The following is a 22,394-nucleotide window of genomic DNA, read 5'->3' as shown; positions in this document are numbered from 1 at the left end:
CCTTTCGATCCGTCCGTGTTCTTTTTTTTTTTTTTTTTGCGCGCTGAGGTAAAGTCAAGCGCAGATTTTCATTGGACGAAAAAGTGAGCACGGGTGAATCCCGTACTTGACGCTGCGTCACTGACGCAGAAAGAATTCAGGAAACCACACGAAGAGCTAATTCTTGAACTACGCATAATTTTATTTCCTATTTGTGTCGGCTGCACACCTCATTTCCTAGCTTCAGTTAAGAATGTGATAAGGAGGACCGGAAACCGTTGTTTCGCAGCTCCGCAAGGGGAACAACTCTGCGGCCGAACAAAGCTGAGAGGATTTCGGGCACTGCTCCAGGACAGCTGGTGTGGCGTGGCGTCCAATGTGGCGAAATCACAGCGCGCACTAGACTAGTCAGCGGCGCTCAGAATGCGAGCAGCGGAGGCAGCCACTGCTGGGGAATAGAGCCGATAATTTAGGTCGCGCGCCAACGGATCTTTTTTGCATGCGAGTACGCTGAACGGACCAATCGTAGCAAATCAAGGTTTCAAAATCGCGGTGCCGGCTTCATGATGCTGGATGTGGACCGACTCCGGCACCGAGGACGGGTCGCGAGGCGGCGTCGAGGGAGAGAGCCTGCGGCCGGAAGCGAATGCGGGGCGCCTCGCGGTCCCAGCCTCAGGGATCAAAGCAGCGTCGAAGGACGCCCCGCGGAGACGTCTTCTAATCCGGTCCCCGCGACGACGGGCCCCGCCACCGCTCGCCGCCCGAGGCCATCGGGCTGCGCCGCTGTTAATGAATGCGGTCGGCGCCTGCCTCCGCGGCTGGCCCTCGGGGCTGCCGAGTTCGCGGGGCCCGTCTCTTCTTTATTGCTTTGTCTCGACGCGGGCATATACGAGGTATGCGGATTGCCCCGGGCCGACTAAACGCGGGCGTTGTCTCTCTCTTTCTATTTTGCGCGTGTGTTTCAACGGCAGCGGCGGCGGCGGCGTGGCTCTTCATTGATAATTCACGGACGGCCCTGAACTCTGCCCGATGATCGCTCGTTTGTCAAGCTGGCTCAAATGTTCTTTTCCTCGCGGCCCTAATCGAAGTCATCTGTCGAGACGAGGTGACCACGCAGAGACGGCGCGCCAGGCTTGGCCCCGCCGTTCCGGCCGGCCGTCGATTGCCTGCCATGACTAGAAAGCAAATTAGAAAAAAAATGAGTGCCATCTCCCTCTCCCCCTCTCAAACGGTGCCCTCTTTCTATGCGCAGCGCCTTTGTCCTCTTCTGGCACCATCGCGGTCGTCTTGGTGCCATCTTTACGCGCATACCCGACAGCTGCAGTGCGTCCACGGCTGTTACGACCATTTTGTTGCACTGATCCGCTAGTTGCGCCTGTGTTTCCTTCGACTGCTTCGTGAAATGCAGTTCACGCCAGAAGAGCGTGGGCGCTCGCACACGCACGCCTACGCAAAAGTTGAAGGAAAGAAATCACAGAAGGAGAAGATAGGAGGGAGGAATCTACTCCGAATGGCGCAATAACTATAGTCCTTATATCCAGGAGCATCAGATTTGCTTTCCTCGGCCAAGCAGAGGCTTTTATCAGAAAATCACAAAGAGCAAGTCGGAGAGAGCATGGATTGGCAAAAAGTGCTGTTATGAGTCTTAACCTCGTGTGCCTTGGCGCCAAAGGCCGCCGCGTAAATCGACGCGTGGCGAGGCGCGGGAGACAGCCGCTTGTGACACAATCCAAATGGGCACCCCGTACCAAGCGGGGTTCCAGCAATCATCCAGCAGCACATCGCCGCAACGCACAAGGCAGCGACACCCCCATCGGGAGCCCGAACGCCGCAGCCTGCTCCAATGCCGGTGGCTTCACCGGGAGACCCTTCAAACCGAGCCTACGGGACACTTCCGTGCCCGCCTTTCTGGAAAAAGTCCTGCTCTCGGGCCCGAGCGCCAGCCGATATGTGAGGAGGCGGTCTGAATGAGGGATGCTCGCAAAACATGGCGCAGCAAAAAAAAAAAAAGGAAAAGAAAAGAATAGATCACTTCCACAAGAGAGAAAGAAAGCTCATGGGCAAGCGAAAAGAGGGTCAGTCGGGTGAGACAACCCGAAGGCAGCGTCCAAGATAAAGCTGCTTATTGGAAGGAAAATGCGCGAAAAAGAGTGGAAACACAATTTAAGACCACCTGACCCCTTTGAACGTCGTATCCCCCTCGTTATGTCCACCCATTCTGAATCGACTCCTTCACCACTGAATGATATAAATAGTTTTGAATATAACCCAACTTGTATCTTCTCCTCAACATCCCTGTCTCCTCTCGTCTTTACTCCTGTGGGGAAACCAATCATGGAGCCGAGCCACATGCGCCAAGCTGCCTTCAAAATAAACCGTTCTGCCTTTCTTTTGTCTGATACAAACGCTGGTCATGTGCACACTCAAGAACAAAATGCCCCCCCCCCCCCCCCCAACCCCCCCACCCGCTTGCTTCTTCTTGTTTTGAAGCGCAATTTCTCCCCAAAATGACAAAGTTCTCACTGATCTCAGCTGCTTAGGGAACGCAGCGCAGCCTCAGATATATCAGCTGCACCGCTATTGGAGCTCGAAGTGGACGGGAGGGGGGTCTCTTGCTTTTACGCGAGGGTGTCGGTGCTCGTGCACCTAAGCAGAGAGTTTTAGAACAGGAGATCAAAGTTCAGGGCCCCTTATTCCAACTGCGAACGGCGGCTTTGCGGTGCGTACTCGCAAGACCTTCATATACAGGGGCTCGACACTTCTGTACTGCCATAGCCGCCCGCAGTGCAATTTGGGCAAAGAATTGAAGCGCTAAACTGTAAATATTGCATATTTAAGTTACTTTAAGCCTTTACTTACCTCGGCATAAACAAACGGCACTAACAAAAAACAAAAACTACTTTCCTTGAAAATAAATAGTATGTAACATCTTTCTTCAAGAGAAAATATGAACATGTTTGACCAACGCGAGCTTTCTTCGGATCTCCATGGCAGCCAAACGCCTACCCACTAAGCCTAACAGTTGTCCAAACCCAGATGCAATTAGTTTTATCGCTGGGATTTTGTAGCGAAAGCTACATTGGCCACGAACTTGCGATTTCGCTGTGGCGGTGCTCCGAGGAGGCACAAAGACCGACCTTGAGCCGTTGCCTAGCAACCGCCGCAGCTGGCGGACGCCGCGCGCTCGCCGAGCCATCTGGCATGACGTCACACCACGCGCCTCGCCGCGGAGCCGCCGCCGCCGTTTGGTATGACGTCACACCGCTTGTCTCGTCGTTGCGCTCGCCTCAGCTCGCTTCGCAAGCTGTGTGGCAGACTAACCGAGACTTGCAATCAAGATTAACCAAGGCTAACCAAGCTATGCCTTAGCTTCCGCTACTTATATCCTGGTATAGCCGAGCTAAGCCCCTGCCAATTATTTTGTGTTGCGGGCATCTGAAGACCGAATAACAGTTGGGGGGGGGGGGGGGGGGACACTTAAGCTCCGTCTTTAACGGTACGACGCGACAGCGGCTCCTCTTGCCCACGCAGCCACGGACACCGTTTCCTCTTTCACAATTATTATGTGAAAGACCACGCGGCATACATATAAACCCCCGCACACCACTGACACCGAAGTGCGGGAACGTACTTTGTGAGAGTCTCCAGGGATGAGGTGTAGATGGTGCCACCGACGTCGATGTGCACGGGCGCCGTGTAGCGGGAGGCAGCCGCAACGCAAGGTATGCCGGAGATCTTGGGGCTGAAGTTGGTGTCCGGCGAGGCGGACAGCATCAGCTTCGGGTCCATCCAACTCCTGCGTCAGGATCCAAGCACAGGTGCGCGAAAAAGGTGAGGGATCAGAGGGTCTTTCACTTTTCTTTAAGCGTTCCTATGCGGGGGTCTCAGCACTCTTGGCAGAGCCAAGCTTAGGTAGGCTGAGGACGAGAGTTCCTCTCCCGTTTGGGAGATTTGTGCACCGCAAGACGAGCTTGCGTGACCCAAGAGCAAAATCAAAGGGTTGTATATTTTCAACAAAGGCTTTACGCTGCGTTTATGTGGCTCCTCATGAGTGAATTAGACGGCCACATAGGGTCATCGTCGTAAGAAGACCCGGCTGTAAGCTGAAACGCTTCGGCATATCGCTATACCGTTAACGATGCCGCCTCTGGCTCTAACGGCGCATGCGCGTCGTGTACGCAAGGCTGGCGCCTGGCAAGTGATGTGCAAAAACATTCTATTGATAATTTTTTACCGAGAAAGTACGCTAAATTTTTGCTGCGGCGCAACATCATATGCAAGCCGGGCAGAAAAGGCCCGAGGGGGATTGATTTAGCCGCAAATTTTCTTACCTAAGCCTTCCGAATCGTTAACATTGCTTCCCACAAACAAAGGAACTTAATCCCAGATTGTGGACACGTGTAGTACCGCACACAGCCATACGCAACCGAAAAACAACTCGAGCTCGAGAACAGTTCGGACATCAAAAGAAACGGGCAAGAAAAGTCATAAGTTTTGCCAAAGGGTGAGGACGTGGAAATCACAGTCAAGCGCCGACTACCAATTGGTATTTTATTTTGGAGGACAAAAAAATGGCACTTGCGCTGTGTTGCGACCATGCCGTACTGAATAGACCATCAGCTCACTTTTATTCGAAGAGCCCCAGCACTAATAGTGCTCCGCAGAATTCATTCGGCATTAAGTCGGAAGGCGTGAAAAACTCCATAGTGTACATTCGCAACAATTTCCTCCACTTCGCTGCACCACCACAACCCGAGCGCAGACTGAAAATGCAGACAGAGCTATCCACGTCTCGAGGCGCATCTACTCGAGGTGCATGAGGAATCCGACCAATTTGGACACGTGTACACGCGCGCCATCCTTTCAGCGTATACCGATACAGCCTCCGAGAGGACACGGTGTTTCTTTTCCTGCGTCCGCGCGTTTTCCGCTTGCTGCGGGCGTGACAGGCGGCGCAAAAACACATACCGATCTTGACAATGCCATAATCTGCGTAAATGATTCATGGCGGTTCATCTCCGCGCGAAGGCTTACTGCGGCAGCAGCAAGAACGCCTCGCTCCTTCCGACCGGGGCGGATGCCAAGTCAGGCGTGAGCCCCAATCCCGGTTCACATGCGCGGAAGCCTTGTTTTCGATAGCGTATCGCTAATCATGACGAAGAGCACCGACGGGCCGACCGCCTTGACGAATGAGCCGGCCGACGAGGCCGTCGGGATTTCGCCCCCACAGACGCGCGCCCGGTGACGATCACTCGCAGTTTCCCTCCTAGTTTGCATAATGGCCCCAAGATGGATGCGGCTGACTGGAGGCGAGGACGAAGCAGCGGGCCCCCCTCTGTTTCGCCGCGAACGAACCGGGCGCCTGACCGATGTCGCCGTTTCGCCAAACCCACGGGGCGAAAGGTGGCGCTGCCGCCGCCTCAGCGAAGAAGACGCGGCAGCGAGCACCCCGTTCTCAGCGCTCTCGCCACGGACGGCCTCGCGCAACGGGGCAGGGCGCGCGCTCGTGCGAGCTGGCTTTCGTTCCGAGAAATGTCGCATTCGTCGTGCCCGGCATAAGCGCCGCGCTGCAAAGCGATAAGCACTCGTCGAAGGGGCTGCTGCGCGAGAGGCTTCGAAAAACAAAGTCCTTCCAGTCCCGCGCTGTACCGCTCCATTCAGCCAGCGCATAATCCGGCACGGAGGAATAGGGACGAGCGTGCGAAGCACCCGTAGTCGCGACGGCGGTGCCTCGGAAGAAATCGCCGCGAAACATTCTATTTGTGCGAGGCGCAGCTCTGCCGGTTGCCGTCGATCATGTAGCGTGCGGTTTTCAGGGAACAAAAGCGCGCACAAGCCCCTACACTGGCTGCTGCGACAGTGCAGGCTGCGACGGAATATCGCGTTTCCTGCTAACCGGCAGCTCTAATCCCTTGGCGGGATGCTCACGCTCTTCGTTGTTTCCAGCCTAAAAGCATTCCTCGGTGAGCACCGGTAGCGGGACCTCAGCGCGGTGCGAACATTTATTCCGCACGCACTTGAAATGGTCGGCCTCCCTCAATTTATTATTATTTTGCTTAGCACTAGCGACGACTTACGAGCCTCCAGCACGCGAGAAAGGATTGGCATGAGCTGCGTCTGGCCACGGGGGTCATCGCGACTCGTGCTGTAAAGTGGTCTCGATGGGTGTTAGTTCCAGCTATGGAGCCCACCTCGCGGCAAACGTTCACCACGCGCTGAACGGCCTCTGACCCTCTCGGGGAGACGAAAGCTTTGCGAAAACAAGAGTGTTTCTTTCTGCTGCGGGCGACAGCACAGGCCCTTCGGTGTTCAATTCCCCTGACATCATGCTGACTTGGTGCACGCAGTTGGTACACGCTCGAATATCGGTGCCGTCACTCAAGCGCGGTAGTTTTGATTTCCAGTCAAAGAGACAGGATGGCTGCCCGGGAAGGTCGGAGGGCGGCGCCGACCTTAAAGGGTCAGTCTACTGAATTTTATCGACCATATTTTCTTTGCGGCAACCGATAGCTCTTTACTCAAATTACCGTTTAGCCAGCTGTGGTGCCAAGGAGTGCGGTAGAACATTTTAAAATAGAATTTATTAATGTGGGAACACATCTGTATGAGATGGTAGTCTCATCTGGCAACCATCTGGATTTCCGCCGCGCGGCGACAAACATGGCGGCGCCCGTCGAAGCCGGACCTCTCGCTTCGGACTGAATTCTCGTTGTTGCTGCCTTTTTCAGTGCGTTCACTGGCCATAAATAGGGCGCCTGTCTTTCGCTTTGTCTCATCTCGCCTATAAGAAAACATATAAGAGATAAATTTGCTTTGTTTTAATAATTAGAGTGACGATTCTGCCGCTCCTAGGCTTAAGTGGAGAGTCGGTTTGTTTACAGCAATGGTTCCCGTCCTGACGACCAGATGGCGCCACTATAGGCTAAGTTTAATTTTGCGTCTCTGCTAGCATACGCTGAACTAAAAATGGGAATGTGCCTGCGTTTTGCGTACGTGTAACTATAAATATTCATGTGATTTAAAAAAGAGAGAGCGGTACGCCTTCTACAGTTTACTAGAACAAAACGTGCGTTTCTCTGACATTGGGGCATACAACGGGTACGTAGTATATTCACTTATGCTTCTACAAAAAAAGACTACCACTTTCTTGAACAAAATGAACGTTTGGGGTCGCCACCATGCTTTTTTACGCGACTTTTAACGCCGAAATAAAATATAAATTCCTGCCTAAACCGGGCGCAGACCCGTCGTTATTGATGTTATAGGGTGCCAACTACCAGAATATGCCATTATTTATACACTCATATCGGTGAGTAGACTGACCCTTTAATGAAGCCTAGAAGCGTTAGCCTCGCACTAAGTTTGCGACGAAAAAAAAAAAGAAGATACAGCAAATGGCGATTAGCTTGAACGCATAAGAGTAGAGATAAAACAGGCAATCATACGCTGTAATATGACAATTTTGTGTTGGCAGTATATTGGTTGTACAGTCGAAAACAAAAGTCTCTGGATCACATGTTCCGCGAACGAAGCCGATAGTTCTATTTGCCGCAGCTAGAGACGCACTTGTGGAAGTGAAAGGAAAATTTTTGTTCTTTAACCTCCACGCGTGTGATCGCCAGCCAGCTGTTAATAACAGAATTATGGGCTTCGTTTACGGAGAACTTTTGTCCCCGGCTGTACATTTCACTTTTACATTAGTCGAATTCCCACTGCGTCTCTAAATCTGATATCGCCGTCGCTTTTTCTTTCCGCTGCTGTTTGGGTTTCTGGTGGATGGAAGCTTTGTGGACGCCCGTAAAGGGAGAGATGCATTTCCGGACTCACTCACTCACTCACTCACTCACTCACTCACTCACTCACTCACTCACTCACTGACTCACTCACACACACTCTCACTCACTCACTCACTCACTCACTCACTCACTCACTCACTCACTCACTCACTCACTCACTCACTCACTCACTCACTCACTCACTCATGTTGAATTCCAATGGCAGATCGCGAGCGTTACGCAGGATCACAACGGAGCACGTAGCTCCGGCGGAGATCGCCCCCTCCCGTTCGGCGAATGAAATGCGTGCGCTCCCGTGGGGGCAAGAACAGCTCCACGTTCAGGCAACATGGCGGCGCCCGTCGAAGCGGGGCCTCTCGCTTCACCACCGATTCGTCCTTGCTGCCACTCTCACGTTCACGGCAAACGAAAGGCGCATGAAGCTTTCGCTTTGTCAGAAGATGCCCGCACCATAAAACTTCAGCGATGAAACGAGCCAAATATTCAGACTGCTTCCGTATTTACAGAGCTGCGGGGCTTAGCAAGTACGCGTCGTCTGACGTCAGAAAGCGCGGGAGGTTCAAACAGTTAACGATTTTGGTCTAAAAAGCAGATTTTTTATTTATGCAGACGCGAACAAAACAAACATAGTTACATTTGGGAGAGTTACAATGCGCGTTTCGGCTGAGATGGCGCTGCATGTGGCTAATAATCCAAAAAAAGGTCAAAAACGTTTCTTATATGTTGCAATGGGCGTCCGGAAGGGAGGGCAAGGGGGGGGGGGGGGCGCAACCGCCCCCCCCCCCCCCCCCCCCTTTTGGAATTACGGATATTATTTATGCACTAGTTCCTTTTTGGTGCTAACCTACCGCCGCCCCCATCCCCGGACATCGGGTGCCCCCCTCCCCTAGAAAAAGTTCTGCAGACGCCCTTGTATGTTGCCCGGATAAGGCGTAGTGATGAAGGGAAAGAAGCAGACGCGGGGAAAGGTAAACGTCACGCGGGGTTCCGGTCAAATCGGCCGATTTCGGCGGAACAAATATCGCTGCTCCATGAAGCGATCCGGGATCGACGCCTGATACCGATCAGCCATTGGAACAGACAACTCGCGCTCCCACTCTTCAAATGGAATACGATTGCTCCAAACAAAGCAGAAAAACTTGATTCGAAGCTGCCATTGGAATTCAAAATCACTTGCACAGACACACTTTTTCGGGGAAGAGGATTATGCTGCCAACGCAGTAAAAAAGAAAGAAAAACCACGTGCATAAAAGGGACATAAACTCCGAAAGGTGGCCGCAACAGCCTCTGTAGCGGCGGAAGACTCGTTGATACGAATGCTTCGGGCCCCGCGCGTGACTGTGCCGCAGGAATCACGAACCACGCGATCAAAGCAGGCAGCTTCGTTATTTGGTTATCCCGAGCGCAGGACTGGACATCCCGCTTGTCAGACCCGGCATACATTCTAACGCACATGCGTCTTTTATGGCATAAAAAAAAAATAAACTCATCAGTTCTGCAGCGTAAGTGTCATTAGAAGTCACCCCGTTAAGCACTGCTTGGCAGTGGGGGCGCAGCCTTCCAAATGGATTGCTCTGTCTGAATCAGCTCCGTGCTCCCCAGCGGCCAAACAACTCTCTCAAGTTTCTCAAGCTTTACCATGAGATTATTTGTATGCTGATTTAGATAAGTAGTACTAAATGTTCATCATAAGACGCTGTTGCATATCTCTGAAGACAAAGGTACTCGTACCCGAGAGCACACAGAACGGTCATAGTGCAACAACTTCTGAACCTACGGCTGCAAGCTTTTTTTGTCTGCGTTCATTGGACCCCCGACACGTGAGGAACATACAGGGTGCTTCACCTAAGACTTCACACAGATTTTAAAAATAGGCTTTTTGTGTTGGAAGAGCGGATTTTTCGTCATAGCATTGTCAGCGGTGTGGTACATCAGAATACAGTTAAGAAGTGCTAACTAGCAGGATGGTTAATATTGAACAGTTAACTTTTTAACTATTACTTTTAGGCTTCATAATTACTGAGAGGCGCGTAGCCTACCGTAAGTAATAGTCGTATCAGCCTTTAGGATTTCGAAAACGCGGTTACCCTCGGCGCTATGACCCAACAAATTTACCTGCAGTTACCGAGTTACCTGCACTGGAGAGGTTGCTTTGCCTGCAAGCGTCTGGAAAGCGCAAGCATTTTGGCGCGATGTAGCCAGAATTAGTTGGGCCATAGCGCCGAGGGTAACCGCGTTCTCGAAATTTTAGAGACTGGTATGGCTGTTACTCACGGTGTGCTACATGCCTCTTAATAATTATGGAGCCTAACATTGACAGTTAAAAGGTTTACTATTCAATATTAGTCAACCAGCCTGGTAGTTACCACGTTTCAGCTGTATTCTGATGCGCTACACTGCTGGTAATGCTAGGCTGAAAAAAGTAGTCTTCCAGCCCAAAGAGACTATTTTTTAAAAATTGCGCAAGACTGAGGTGTAACATGCAGTATCTTGGTTAACGCTCACAAATCGAAGTTTGCACAGGTCCGAAGGTTGCATACGCAGTTTCAGGCGTAAATTGCATTAGATACTGCTAATGAACGCAAGATCTCGCTAGGATAATTTACACGCGTATGTGTCCTTGCAGTTTAGTTGTAATACTTGTGGTACATACTTTGTCGTATGAGCTGTAAAATGCTGCACCACCGGGGGCGAAATGTAGCACGAAAACGTCGTGCACAAACCGGTGACGGCATGATCCCTCTGACATCCAACCAATGGCAATGGGTTCACTGACAAGGGATAAGTTGCCACCACGCAACAAGGCTGTAAACAGGGCGAAGAAACGAAGAACATGCATCGCAATTATTCGCCCTCGTTCGTACGAAAGCGGACAGCCGTAACTAGGGTGATAAAGCCGCCATTTCCGGAGCAACATTTCGGTGACGGCCCGCAGCCCAGGCAAGGATAAACAGGCGCTGTTTTGTTCACGCCTTTCCTCTTTTGTTTCCTCCTTTAAGGGCGGGAGCAGAGGGGGTGGGACGACGAGCGAGGCGCACCGAATCGAATGGGCCCCCACACTTGCCCACGTGCTGAGCGGCACCGGCAGGCGCGTTTGTAAACACGGATCCGATCGATAAAGCGCGCGGCGCTCAAATTAGGTGCCCGGAGGGCGCGTCGCCGTTGCGAAGCCGAGCGGGATATCTTCTTGCGTTGCGTCATTAGCTGGGTTCTCCGACCTTATAACTCACTTTTTATCGGACGGTTAAAAGTGCACAACGCGCGGCCGGAGTTAACCGGCCAAGTGCGATATGAGAGCTGCGCGCCTGTCTATAGTATATGGCCTGGGCGAGACGCGGCGCTAACGACGCTAGATTAGTTATAGAGCTCTTATTCCTGCTTTGCCTAGAGTGGGGAGAACCGTTTCCAAGGGCCGGTTCTGGTTAGGCGAGGCGCTCTCGCTGTTTCGAGTTCGCCCACGCTGCTAAAAGAGGATGCCGGAGCCACTCGGTACGCTGAGAGAATAGCCGGTGCCCCCCCACTCGCCAACAGTCTTTGTGGTCAATGACGCAGCTTCGGGGCAGAGTGGTTTGGAACCCCATCCGTCGGTCGGCCACTCCTCCCCCTTCCATTTCGTGGACGGGCGTAGCCCCCTGGGCGTGTGGGAGAAAGTGCGCCTCGGGGCCACGCTCAGAGGGCTCCCGCGGACATGAGGCTGCCGCTATCTGCGGGCCCGCAAATGAAACCCTTGCTCGGTGCAGCCGCCGGCTGGCACCGCCTCGGGGCGCGCATCGGCCGCGGCGCGTGTTTGTTCGCTTCTCCTCCGGCCGACTCGGAATGCGCCCGGTCGCCTCGGGCGGCCCGCCGGCGCGGAATGCAAGCGCGCACGTATGTCGCCGCCTGCGGGCAGATTCGCTTTTACGCGCCCGCGCGACCCGGCTCCGCGGTGGACGACGACGACCACGCAATCGCTCCTTCGAGTGGGCCGCGCCCGCCGCTTGCCCCCCCTCGTAAATTGTGCGCGCGCCGCCGAGATGGAACGAGAACAGCGCTCAAAGAAAGAAGAAGCAACGCCCGTCTCGCCAGCCAAGAGGAGGCTGTTCTCATGAACGGTCAGCATTAACCGAACCCGCGATGGATGCAGTGACTCGGGCATTATGAAGACTGAAGAAACGGCTGGCGGCTCAGGTGCGCGGAGAGAATGAAGCTTTAATTGTTAGAAAGGTCGCGGGGTGCGCCTGCGGCCTCCTCGTCTGGCTCGGTGGCTTTGGCGTTTGGCTCTTAAGCACGAGAACACGGAATCGAATTCCACGTTGCAAGGGAGGCGAAACGCGAGAGACGCCTGTGTGCCGTGCGATGTCAGTGCACGTTCGAGAACCCTGGGTGGCCGACAGACGCACCCCACAACGGCGTCCCTCACGTGAACTTTCGGGATTTCAAACGCGGCACAGCAACCATCATCGTTTATAGGCGTCAAAAAATGATCGTCGCGGCACTTACGTACAATACGCGAGCCTGCCTGCTTGCAGTTTCACCTCTCGCTGCCCACGGTCGCCTGCGAACGAACGTGCATGATGTCGCTGTCGTCGAATTAAGTAAAAACGCGTGAGTGTCGGCCGCATCTTCATTAGGGAAACTGAGTTAAGTAAATTGAGTTAAGCACACAAACACTAACGAGTGGGGTAATAGAAGCTAATGATACACGAGAACACGTCAGCAAGCGCCTAGTCGACAGTGTTTTCGGCTAAAGCAATAGCGCTCCTGTGGAACAGGATACGTGAGGACGCGGCGACAGTCGCAGAAACAGTGTTCAGCTTTGTTCACAGAATAGTGCTTTTCAAACACATTCGTAAATGACTCTGGCTGCGTTATCAACCCTGATACGGAAAGCTCACCGATAAATTAATCAATTGGAAAAAAAATATCGATCAATGAAACTGGTCAAATCGGCGATTAACCGATTAATGCGACCATCGACGATGGACCTACAGAACGACCGGTCGATCGACCAAGGGCCTTCCTGTGATCTCCGTGTCTTAAGCAAATTAAGCTAATCGTCACAAATTCGGGGAAAACCGGTTGAGCAGGGAGATGCGCATTTTCAGCTCGAAATTTCTCCCTTCAAGAGAGGAGCTTTCTACTCCTGAAAGGTGTCTGGAGCGGCAACAAGCACGATAACCTGTCTGGCGCATACATTTTACTGCGAATGCAGTGCTACTTAGTATCGCTGCACAGGATGTTTGTCTAGCTATACCCCAGCCCAGTTTCCTATTCACGGTTGAATCGCCGGTTATGTAATCAGCCAGGAAGATGCAGGGGACAGCAGTCATCTTCGATACACTGCAATTAGGCCGTTGCTTGCACAGACAGCATTCAGGAAAGAGCGAGGACTAACCGGAACCAGCTTCATGCATACGTGAGTTCCACGCCCTCTACGAATCGTTTTCGTGCTACGAAAAATAAAAAAAAAGCGCGCACATGTGCTTACATGCGGGAAAGTGCACACGCAAGCACTTGGATCACGTTACCTGGCCACCCTGTATACACGCGGAATGCGAACCAGGGCTACATGGGCGATACATGGAGACCACGTCGTCTCCAAAAAGAAAGCGTGACGCGGGGTCACATTAGGGCAGCGCAGTTTCCAAAGTTGGGTTGCCGGCGACCCGCAGAGCTACTTCCCGTTTCCACCGCTGTCACTGCTGTAAGAATGAGCTTGAATGAGAATAAATAAACATGACGCCATATTCGGGCTCCATTTCTGTGGGTAGTAAAAAATTTACTCTCTTATACTAAAAAATAAGTCCCTTATATAAGGCAGTAAATAAAAAAACACCATACATATGGAGTAAAAAAACCTCCTTTTGGTTGTGCGTTAGAGGACAAACCATTTACTCCCTTTTGGGTGTTCTTTTGCTAACAGTGTGCACCTCTTTCTTCCTTTCTTCCCTCACTCCCTCCTTTGTCCGTTCCCTTATGGCACGGTTCAGGTGTCCGCCGAGATATGCGAGACAGATACTGCACCATTTCCTGTCCTCAAAAGCCAATTTCAGATTAAGTGCGAAAAAACGAACGCGTCAGTGTTATGGTCCAGCCCCATTTGATAAAATGCCAGCGCACGTGGCAAACAAGAGACCGGATATTAGGAAAAAAAAAAAAAAAACTTCAGCGCATCTGAAATCTGAGATTACCTTTCTTTAATTTTTAATTTAAGATTCCGATAACAGTTATGGGCCCTTTTTCTGTGATCTGACTGCCAGGCGCTGCCAGTCAAGCCCTTTGAGACTTTGGCAGGCTCTGTATCTGCAGATCTTTACTCCCAGTAAAGACTGGAGTGCACTGTACAGTAAGAGAAAAATGGAGAATACCATGTCACAAAATTATAACGTCGTGTCGCAGCACTACAACGGCCATGAAAGGGTATCCCAGAGATTTTCGCCTCTTCCTTTTCCCACGACAGTGAGTGAGGAGTGGTAAAAGTCACTTTACCTTTCTGAGGCATCCCCCGTCTTCTGAATACTAGAAACGGCTTTTTAAAATCTAGTAATACCGTTGTTCAAGAAAAGCAAAAAGTGGGCTACGCGCTGTAATCGCGTCCAAGAAGGCCAGCGGCCGAAGATCGCGTGACGTTGTATATAAGCTGGCGTCGTCCGTCAACTGTCACAGCTGTTAATAAAAAAAGAATAAAGAAATTTGAAACTGGTGAGAAGCTGTTAGAAGAACGATCTCCCAACACCAACAAGCGGTTCGCGGCGACTTGGCTGCAGCCACTGCAGCGCAGCAGCGTGGGCGTCCGACGCATCGGAGAAGCCCGGTTCCGATTCTTCTTCCTGCGCAAGTCCAGTCCCAGCACCGGGTTATCGACGCCACGGACGCCTTTGTGGCGCCCGGACGACCCCCGCCCACCGCTGGGCGTTCCGCAGAAAGACAAAATAAGTACGCCGACATTCGGGTCTCCTCTCGAAGCGCACCAAGTGGCCGGGGATCGTGGATAAACCCTGCTGCGCTGCAGGTGCGCATGAAGACGGGCGAAGCCGCACCCCGTTCACGCCGCTGTCGGGGCAGCACAAGACTGGACGAAGCAGCGCCGCCGCAAGCATTTAGACCCATCACGCCTTCGCACATGCACCCTTCGTTTGAGCAAAGACGCGAGCAATAAAGGAGTACGCGACGAAGACGTCAAGCGACTATCGCGGCACCGGCGTGAGCGGAGGCGCTTCAAGTTGAATCGGCAGAGGCCGTAATTTCTCGCGGGGCAATCGCGCCGACACCCGCTCAGGCGGCCGCGGGCCGCATGCATATCAAGCAGCAGCGGCGCAAAGCCATCCCTCGCGCGTGGCCCTGATTAGAGCACAGAGTTGGTCTTCGCCCGCCGTACCGGTTGGCGGCACCCGGGTACGCATCTGTATTCGCGGCAGCACCCCTCGCCGCCCACACCCGCGATGGCTTACTCGCGGGCAACGGCCACGCGACGCCCACGCCACAAGGGTGAAGGGGCCACTGTCGGAACTGTTTACTAACAGCCCCTGCAGCGTCTGTGCGGCCGGCAGTCGTCGCAGCTCCGGCCCCGAGCGTTCGACGAGAAGCTGCATCGATCCGCCGGTCAGCCACGCGCGCTTACGGGGCAGGGCTCGCCGACCACCGGCTAGTCCACGCGAGTGTTTACTCTGTTTTGCGGCGGACCTGGCAGCGTGCCCCGAGGCGCAGCTGGAGGGCCCCGTGTGGTCAGTGACGAGCGACATCGCCCACGGGCACGTGCCAACAGCATTTTCTCGGACAGCGCAAGCTCCACTCGGGACAGGCCTTCCCTTTGCCGCTCCGGTGAAAGGAAGCCACAAATTTAGCAACTTGCGGCGCACCAGTCTCGCCGATCGGCGTTCGGAGACGTTGCGTCTCCTGTGCCCGTTTTCGGCCGGCCTCTAATGGACTGGATCTCCGGGATCCAGCGGCGGCCAGAGAATCGGCCCCCACCGCGGTCGATCACCGAGGCACCGACGCGCGGAGAAACCGCCTATTAGCCGCGCCCGGGCCGCCGCGGCAAGAGTTGCGCCGGCGGCGGAGGGCCCGGGCTCGGCTCGCGCCTCTGCTCGCTCTGGACGGGTCCTCCGTCAAGGGAAGGAGGTCTGCCCCGGCGCACCTCAGCCGGAGGGCCGAGCAGTGGGCGGCGCCTTTTCGCGCACCGGGTGACGGCGGGCCCTGCTATTTTCATCTAACTGTTCGCCGGCTTTATCAGACGCTACTGCCGACGCTTGTCCCTGCCGGCAAGGATGCCTGCGCGCTCTTGGGCAACGGCACTCGATGATGGAGCTGAGGGCGTGCTGGCGGCTGTCTGCAAATGGGCCCCGCCAAACGCTGCGGATCCAATCTTGGCATCGATAAGAAGTGCTCTTCACTATCGATTAGCGATAGCACAAACTCACCTTGTACACGGCGATGGAGATCTATATATGTGCGGGCGCACTGGATACTTTAACTAACTAGGGCCTGCGTTTAAAAATATACTAGTTTTTTTTTCGCCAGTATCTAGCTTTCTTGACGGTAACGTGGTGCAGAGAAGTATTTTAAGATTCTTAATTATTAGTGAGGACTGCTTAACGCTTGAGCCATTTGAAGCGCGTTATAATTACAATGATGCAGAGAGCTTCGCACCCCTTTTTAGGGTCATATTTCATCGCATGAAATCAGTAGAGGAGGTTCTTGCGTCCACTATAGACAAGTTCCTTTGGGGCGCATAGGCGTTTACTAAAAAAAAAAAATCTCTGCCTGTCCCGTAACCGAAAGTAGAGTAAGCATGAAATGTTTACGGGCATAACACATTGGTTGTAGATTAAAGCGATCGCTTTCCGCAAGACGCTTCCTACCTCTCCTTTCATCAGGCTCCATTGCTCGGCTTAAGCAGCTGTGACGGTGGCAGCATTGAAATGCAGGACGATGCAGAAGCGTACGCGGACATGACGAGACGCAGGCCTGACAAGAATGTATACGCAGCGCGTTCGAAACTGTCCAAGTGCGTAGAGGCGAAGGCGTTTTCCGCACCACTTTGCCTATGTGACACCGGTGACATCACCACTGGATTACGTCACACATAATTGATGACGAACTAATGAAAAATTACTAATTACTGAATAATTACTAAATAATAATTAACTCTTAATTAAATACGCTTAAGCTTCGCCTTTAGGAGTGGAATGCGACAGCGTGTTGTAGCGCTGCCAGGCAGTCCACGGAACGCCACCACCCGTTCGGCGCGATGCCTTGCCCTTTGAACGCGACGCTTTTTGAGGAAAGGAAATTACGCAGTAATTCGCTGTCATCTCGGTGGACACCCGAACCGCACCCTAAAGGAAGGGAGGAACGCCACCACTCGTTCGGTGCGATGCCTTGCCCTTTCAACGCAAGTCTTTTTGAGGAAAGGAAATGGCGCAGTAATTCTTTGTCATCTCGGTGGACACCCGAACCGCACAGTAAAGGAAGGAAGGAACGCCACCACCCGTTCGGCGCGATGCCTTGCCCTTTGAACGCAACGCTTTTTGAGGAAAAGAAATGGCGCACTAATTCTCTGTCATCTCGGTGGACACCCGAACCGCACCGTACAGGAAGGGAGGAACGCCACCACCCGTTCGGCGCGAAGCGACCGGCGCTTGTATGCCGGTCCTGTAGGAGGGCTTAGTCTCGTTAAATCTCGTACGGTGCCCGGATGCTCTCGTTTCAGCTCCCGGATGTGTGGAATTCAGTGCCCGGATGTTGGCTCTCGGTCTCGGCGTGACGTCACCACACTGCCGACAACGGGAGCTAAAAGCATTTCATTAATGGTGAAAACAGCGCGGGAGAAACGAACGGACGACGAAAGACAGAACACAATACAGCGCTTGTGTTGTGTCTTTCGTCGTCCGTTCGTTTTTCCCGCGCTGTTTTCATCATGAGGCATTACCAACTAGCCCAAATCGCAGCCTTAAAAAGCATTTCATGCTTAAAAAAAAAAGCGTTGTCCAACTCGTCACCGAAGGTGACAGTCAGCATGAAAGGCTTTGCAGGACCGGCGTAAAACCTTTTAGGCCGGGTCATAGTTGCCGACAGAACAAGCGCTTTGCTGGTCCTGCGTCAAACGCAGCCACTGCAGCGCCATCGGCTACCAGGGAGCCCGCCTAGACTTCAGTGACCGGCACGTCCAGTCATAAAATACTTGACGCAAATACTCGCGTGCACCGTTGTGGTGAAGGCCGAGGCGTCAGGCCCACGGCTTGCTTCGCGGCTATGCTGTACCGAATGGGTGCGACGCGAAGTTTTTCATCCCATATGTGAATACGTTTTTAGTGGAAATCTCGCTGTTTGCCCGTACACTGGACTGACGACAATGGGAGCTAAAAACATCATGACAGCGACTGCTGTTGTGCGAATTCGACCTCTGATGGACAGTGGCCAGTAAACGCGCACCGTGCGGCGCGCTGTTTTCAAAGCTGGAGCTCGGTCATATCGCGAAGTTATTATTATTGCGCCCATTGTGCTCAGCCGCTATCCGCGCGCCCTAATGAAAGTTGTCGCCACAAAAATTGCGCCTTTTGAGTTTTCTTGAGGCAGCGTATAGCCTTCAAGCTGAAAATTTCCGCGTATCTCCAACAGCTAAATGTATCTGCGACAGTTAAAACAGTAAATAAAGAAATACAAGCAATCCTATGTGAACCAGGTTAGCGCTAAGAATACAACCACAGTTTCATAAATTTACCTCCCACTTTTAGAACTTTTGCTGAAACCACATGAAGCACCTTGTATATATGAAAGTGCGCAAAAAAAGCCACAGTATACTAAGCGATCGGCAAACGTACACTGGACAGCGCATGTTGACAAAACACGTACCTTGGGCTTTCGTTTGCCACGCTTCTCCTCAGGCTCTTTTTGGGGATGAAGTCTGTGAGCCCGTCTTTAGGAACGTCCTGGAGAGGGCTGCAAGCAGAAAAAAAGACAGGGGAATTTAATGAAAGTCTTCTCCCGTACAGAATCTTCGCTGCAAGCGCTGTGCGAAAAAGTTGAAAATGGTGCCGAAAGTGCAGTAATTATTTAAATTCGTTACCAGTTTCATAGAAGATTTTCACATGTAAAATTGTATTTAACAAATAAAGAGGTCTTGTACAGGCGGGACCAAATGAAAAGCATCAAGCGCGGACGTTAAAATTTGAAAGTCAAAGGGCAAAGCGAGAGGTGAAAAAGACAGCCGAATGGGCCGTAGCAGCCGCTAAGTGACGGTCTTTTCTGTTCAGAACAAATTCGTGCTGACTCCGTTTTACTCCACATGACAGTACAGGGTATTGAAGCTGTGCCACCAAGTTTGCATCTTCAAGCAACAAAGTATTTCTTTTGACGCAAATAAAAAAAAATACATGCGCCACAGCCTGCGTCATTCATGGCATGTTATACAATCCGTTCGTCACGATTACATTAGGTACGATGCGGAAAGTGGTTGTACTAGTCATTCTGAGCGAACTGGACAAGCCGCCTGTAGCGGCAGCTGCAGATAGATTCCAACCTCGTGGCGATAGGACATTGCCTAGGATTAGTATGCCCTACGATTAGTTACTGTAAGTGCTTTTAAAATGTCAACAAATTTTTGAAAGAGGCTTGGCGACAAAAAAAAAATGTTAGCGCATCTCCGTCAACTTTTTCGTGCTTGTCGACTGTGTAGAGCTAAATTCTGCCAGACGTGAGATCTTCCCAGCATGCCTTGCGAGCGAATACTTTCATTTGGGATCCAGAGTCGGCAGCTGGCGAATGCGCGCGTCGTTTTCTGGCTACCTCGTGCCTGTACTCAGCGCAGAGGCAGATCGGCACACAGCCGAGGAGACATTTGTGCGCGAAGGCCAGGTGCCAGCGCGGATTTTCGCCGAGCTGTCACGGGGAGAGAGAGGCCTCCGATCGGCAACACGCGTCGAGTTGGGCCTTGAGGCAGGCCGCTGCGTAGCGCCCTTCGCCGCCCGTCCGTCACAGCCTGCGCCGGCACGATGACAACCTCCGCACTGTGACACGCTCGAAGGTGCGGGCATCACTCGCCCAGCAGGCGACGATTCTGCATGCGCCGCTGCACGGGAAGCCGCTTGAATGGCGAAGGAACGTCTTCTTGGAGACGGCAGAGAGGCCTGCTCCTACTGTGCTGGGGGAATTCTGCGGACACTGTAGAAACCCTGTGGAAACAGTGTTTCGAAATACTACGAAAATACAGCGCGCACAATGTCACCGCCTGCTGTTAGTGAGAAACAGGTGTCGGGTGCTGCTCCGGCAGTTTTATAGCGTTATCCACCCCACATGCTCCTCCAAGACACGCATTCCAGTGGGCCACTGCGACAATAGGAGCGCAACGACGTTGCAGCAATCGGCCAGGTGAACAGGGTGTATTACTGGCGCGTTGCTCTGCGGACCAGTGGTCGTGAGGACCAGTTGAAAAGACGCGAAAGAAGACTTGCGCACCGCCAATTTGCCCTCAGAAACCAGAGTTCAGAGCCTGTAGACCATGTTCACTGCGCTGCAAGCAAATGTGCGTGGGGTATCCTTCACAAGAAAAGCGCAATCATCGTGGCGATCTGAGTTTCCCGCGTCCTAACGCTATTTTTGGTGTGATCTGCGCGACTGCGATAGGAAGAACCATGGGGGACTTTTGGGGAGTATTTATCGAAATCGAAGTCGCCTGTTCAACTTGACTTGGCCTACTCGTTGAGCCGACATGTTTGAACTGTTAAGCGAGATATTACTTGAGGTGCGGTAGTTACGCCGGCATCGGTTGCGTAGGCGCAGGTTCTCTGGCTTCCTGCGTTTTATTAAAAAACAAACAAAACAAAAACAAGAAGGGTCCGTGACACCACCAATTGGGTTAATAGATAATTCTGCGAGATACAGCGAATTGCGAATGTCACTTTAGCGGTTGTTTAGATGGACCTTTAGGGCTCAAAACAGAGCGAGTCCTGATTGGCGAATTGTTAATTGCCACTGCCATCCCCCCCCCCCCCCCCCCCCAAAAAAAAATAACAACGTCGCCATATTTATCAACGACATGCTCTTGGTCCGATAACGAACAACGCAGAGTGCGAAGGTGTAGCGTAAATTGGCTTGAAGCGTTCGAACACCAGACTTCGTTGTGTGCATTCCTCTTCTCATCCTTGGTCACTTTTTGATTGGTTTTCCTCAAAAATATGTACCAACTTGCCAAATTTCGACTTTCCTGCATACTTTTAAAAGCGCACGGCGCGAAGACACTCACAGAACGACGTTGGTAAGTCGTTTGTAATGATGGTAAAAAGTAAAAAATGTATATATATATAAATATTATAAAGCAGATTACTTGAAATGGCTTCTTTCTTCCCTTTGCCTGCCGCTTCTGTACGCCTCCATGGCGTATTCGTGGATAGATGCTCAACATATCCACTCCTATCGATTTTTCATAAATTGAACAATTTCCTAAGTCAGCCGTCCTTTAGGCTACCGCGGGCGTTGTTAGGTTTTGCGCCGAGCAGAAGTTTCTGGAGACTTATTTTATGCACAACACTGGAGTCGCTAAGAGTTTCACACTCCTTATGAACAACGGCCAGGCTGAGTCTGAAACATGCAGCTATGTTTATCTTCTTTGTTCTCACTTTTTTCGTTTCTTTCTGCTTTTCATCCCGCAGTTTCTTTCCTCGTGGTCCTTTTCATCAGGGTGTCCTGGCTACAGCCTCGCTGCCTTCCCAATCCTCTTGATATTCGTAACTCTGTTTCTCTACCACCTGGGCATATCCAACAATCCTGGCAAAACCACTTTAGATCAGGGAAAAATTTACGAAAGCAATTTTTTCATATATTGTAAGATTTCGCTATGACAGTCAATATATTCGCCGATATCCCGTCAACAGGCTTGCATTTCTTTGCTATTAACATTTTCGCGATCGTCAAACGCTTTCCCTATTGGTTTTCTATGCCAGCCTTAACTGATGTAAGCGAGCGATGGAAAAACTTTAAAGATTTTGCTACATATCGGAAGAATGGCCATATACCTTTAACATTTCCATAACAGTACATTACAATTTTTCAATATTCAAATTTTTTGTCCACGAATGTTGACACATGAATGCGGATGTGTTGCATGATTTCTCGGAATAGCCGGTTCTGCGTTAGCCGACTTCACACCCAGTCGATGCTCGAAGCGAGCAACAAGAAAGGCGGCAGCGGAGCCACCTGTAGCAGCATTTCTAAACAGTACTCCAGGGGAGGCAATTAAAAAGGGAGCGGCTGAATGTACGATTCTCCTTATCGCGAGGCACCCTCTAACTGCAGAAGAGCCTGGATGTATAAAGCGCGGACGCACCCGCAGCGCCTCCGGTGTCGTCGTCTTCCGTTACCCGAGAGCGTTGATACACTATCGAGCAAGAGGCAAAGAGGTCGGGCCCAGCTTCTGGCCAGCTACTCTGGGTACAGCGGAGAAAGTAAGAGCGAGGCCAGAGGACTGGCGAGATGACGAAGGCGCCTGCGCACACGCTGACGAGGACACGCATCATTCGGACAGGCTGCGAAGGATCGGACCACGGCTCGCGGGTCCACGTCAACCGATTCGAAAAAAAAAAGGGGGGGGGGGGGGGGGGGGGGGGCTGGCCGGTGGTCGAACAGCGCCAGCGGGTCTACGGG

The 22,394-nt window shown here is 52.2% G+C and overlaps 1 protein-coding gene across 2 annotated transcripts in view; it reads right to left on the bottom strand.

The window, feature by feature from the left end:
* Positions 1–22,394, bottom strand: part of twz (BTB/POZ domain-containing protein twz) — a 79,791-nt gene that overhangs the window by 14,162 nt on the left and 43,235 nt on the right. The window contains exons 2-3 of one of the 2 annotated variants that reach the window (XM_089576924.1): positions 18,609–18,695; positions 3,611–3,775 (exon numbers count right to left, since the gene is read on the bottom strand). In XM_089576924.1, coding sequence (XP_089433050.1) covers positions 3,611–3,775; positions 18,609–18,695 — 252 coding nt within the window. Of the gene's footprint in view, positions 1–3,610; positions 3,776–5,013; positions 5,306–18,608; positions 18,696–22,394 lie in introns of those variants that run through there. The other variant, XM_089576925.1, reaches the window with a different exon arrangement.

The sequence above is a fragment of the Amblyomma mixtum genome, chromosome 3 (genome assembly GCF_055824585.1).
Source record: "Amblyomma mixtum isolate Tamu chromosome 3, ASM5582458v1, whole genome shotgun sequence".
NCBI classification, from domain to species: domain Eukaryota; kingdom Metazoa; phylum Arthropoda; class Arachnida; order Ixodida; family Ixodidae; genus Amblyomma; species Amblyomma mixtum.
This window is presented reverse-complemented; position numbering and strand designations above follow the sequence as displayed.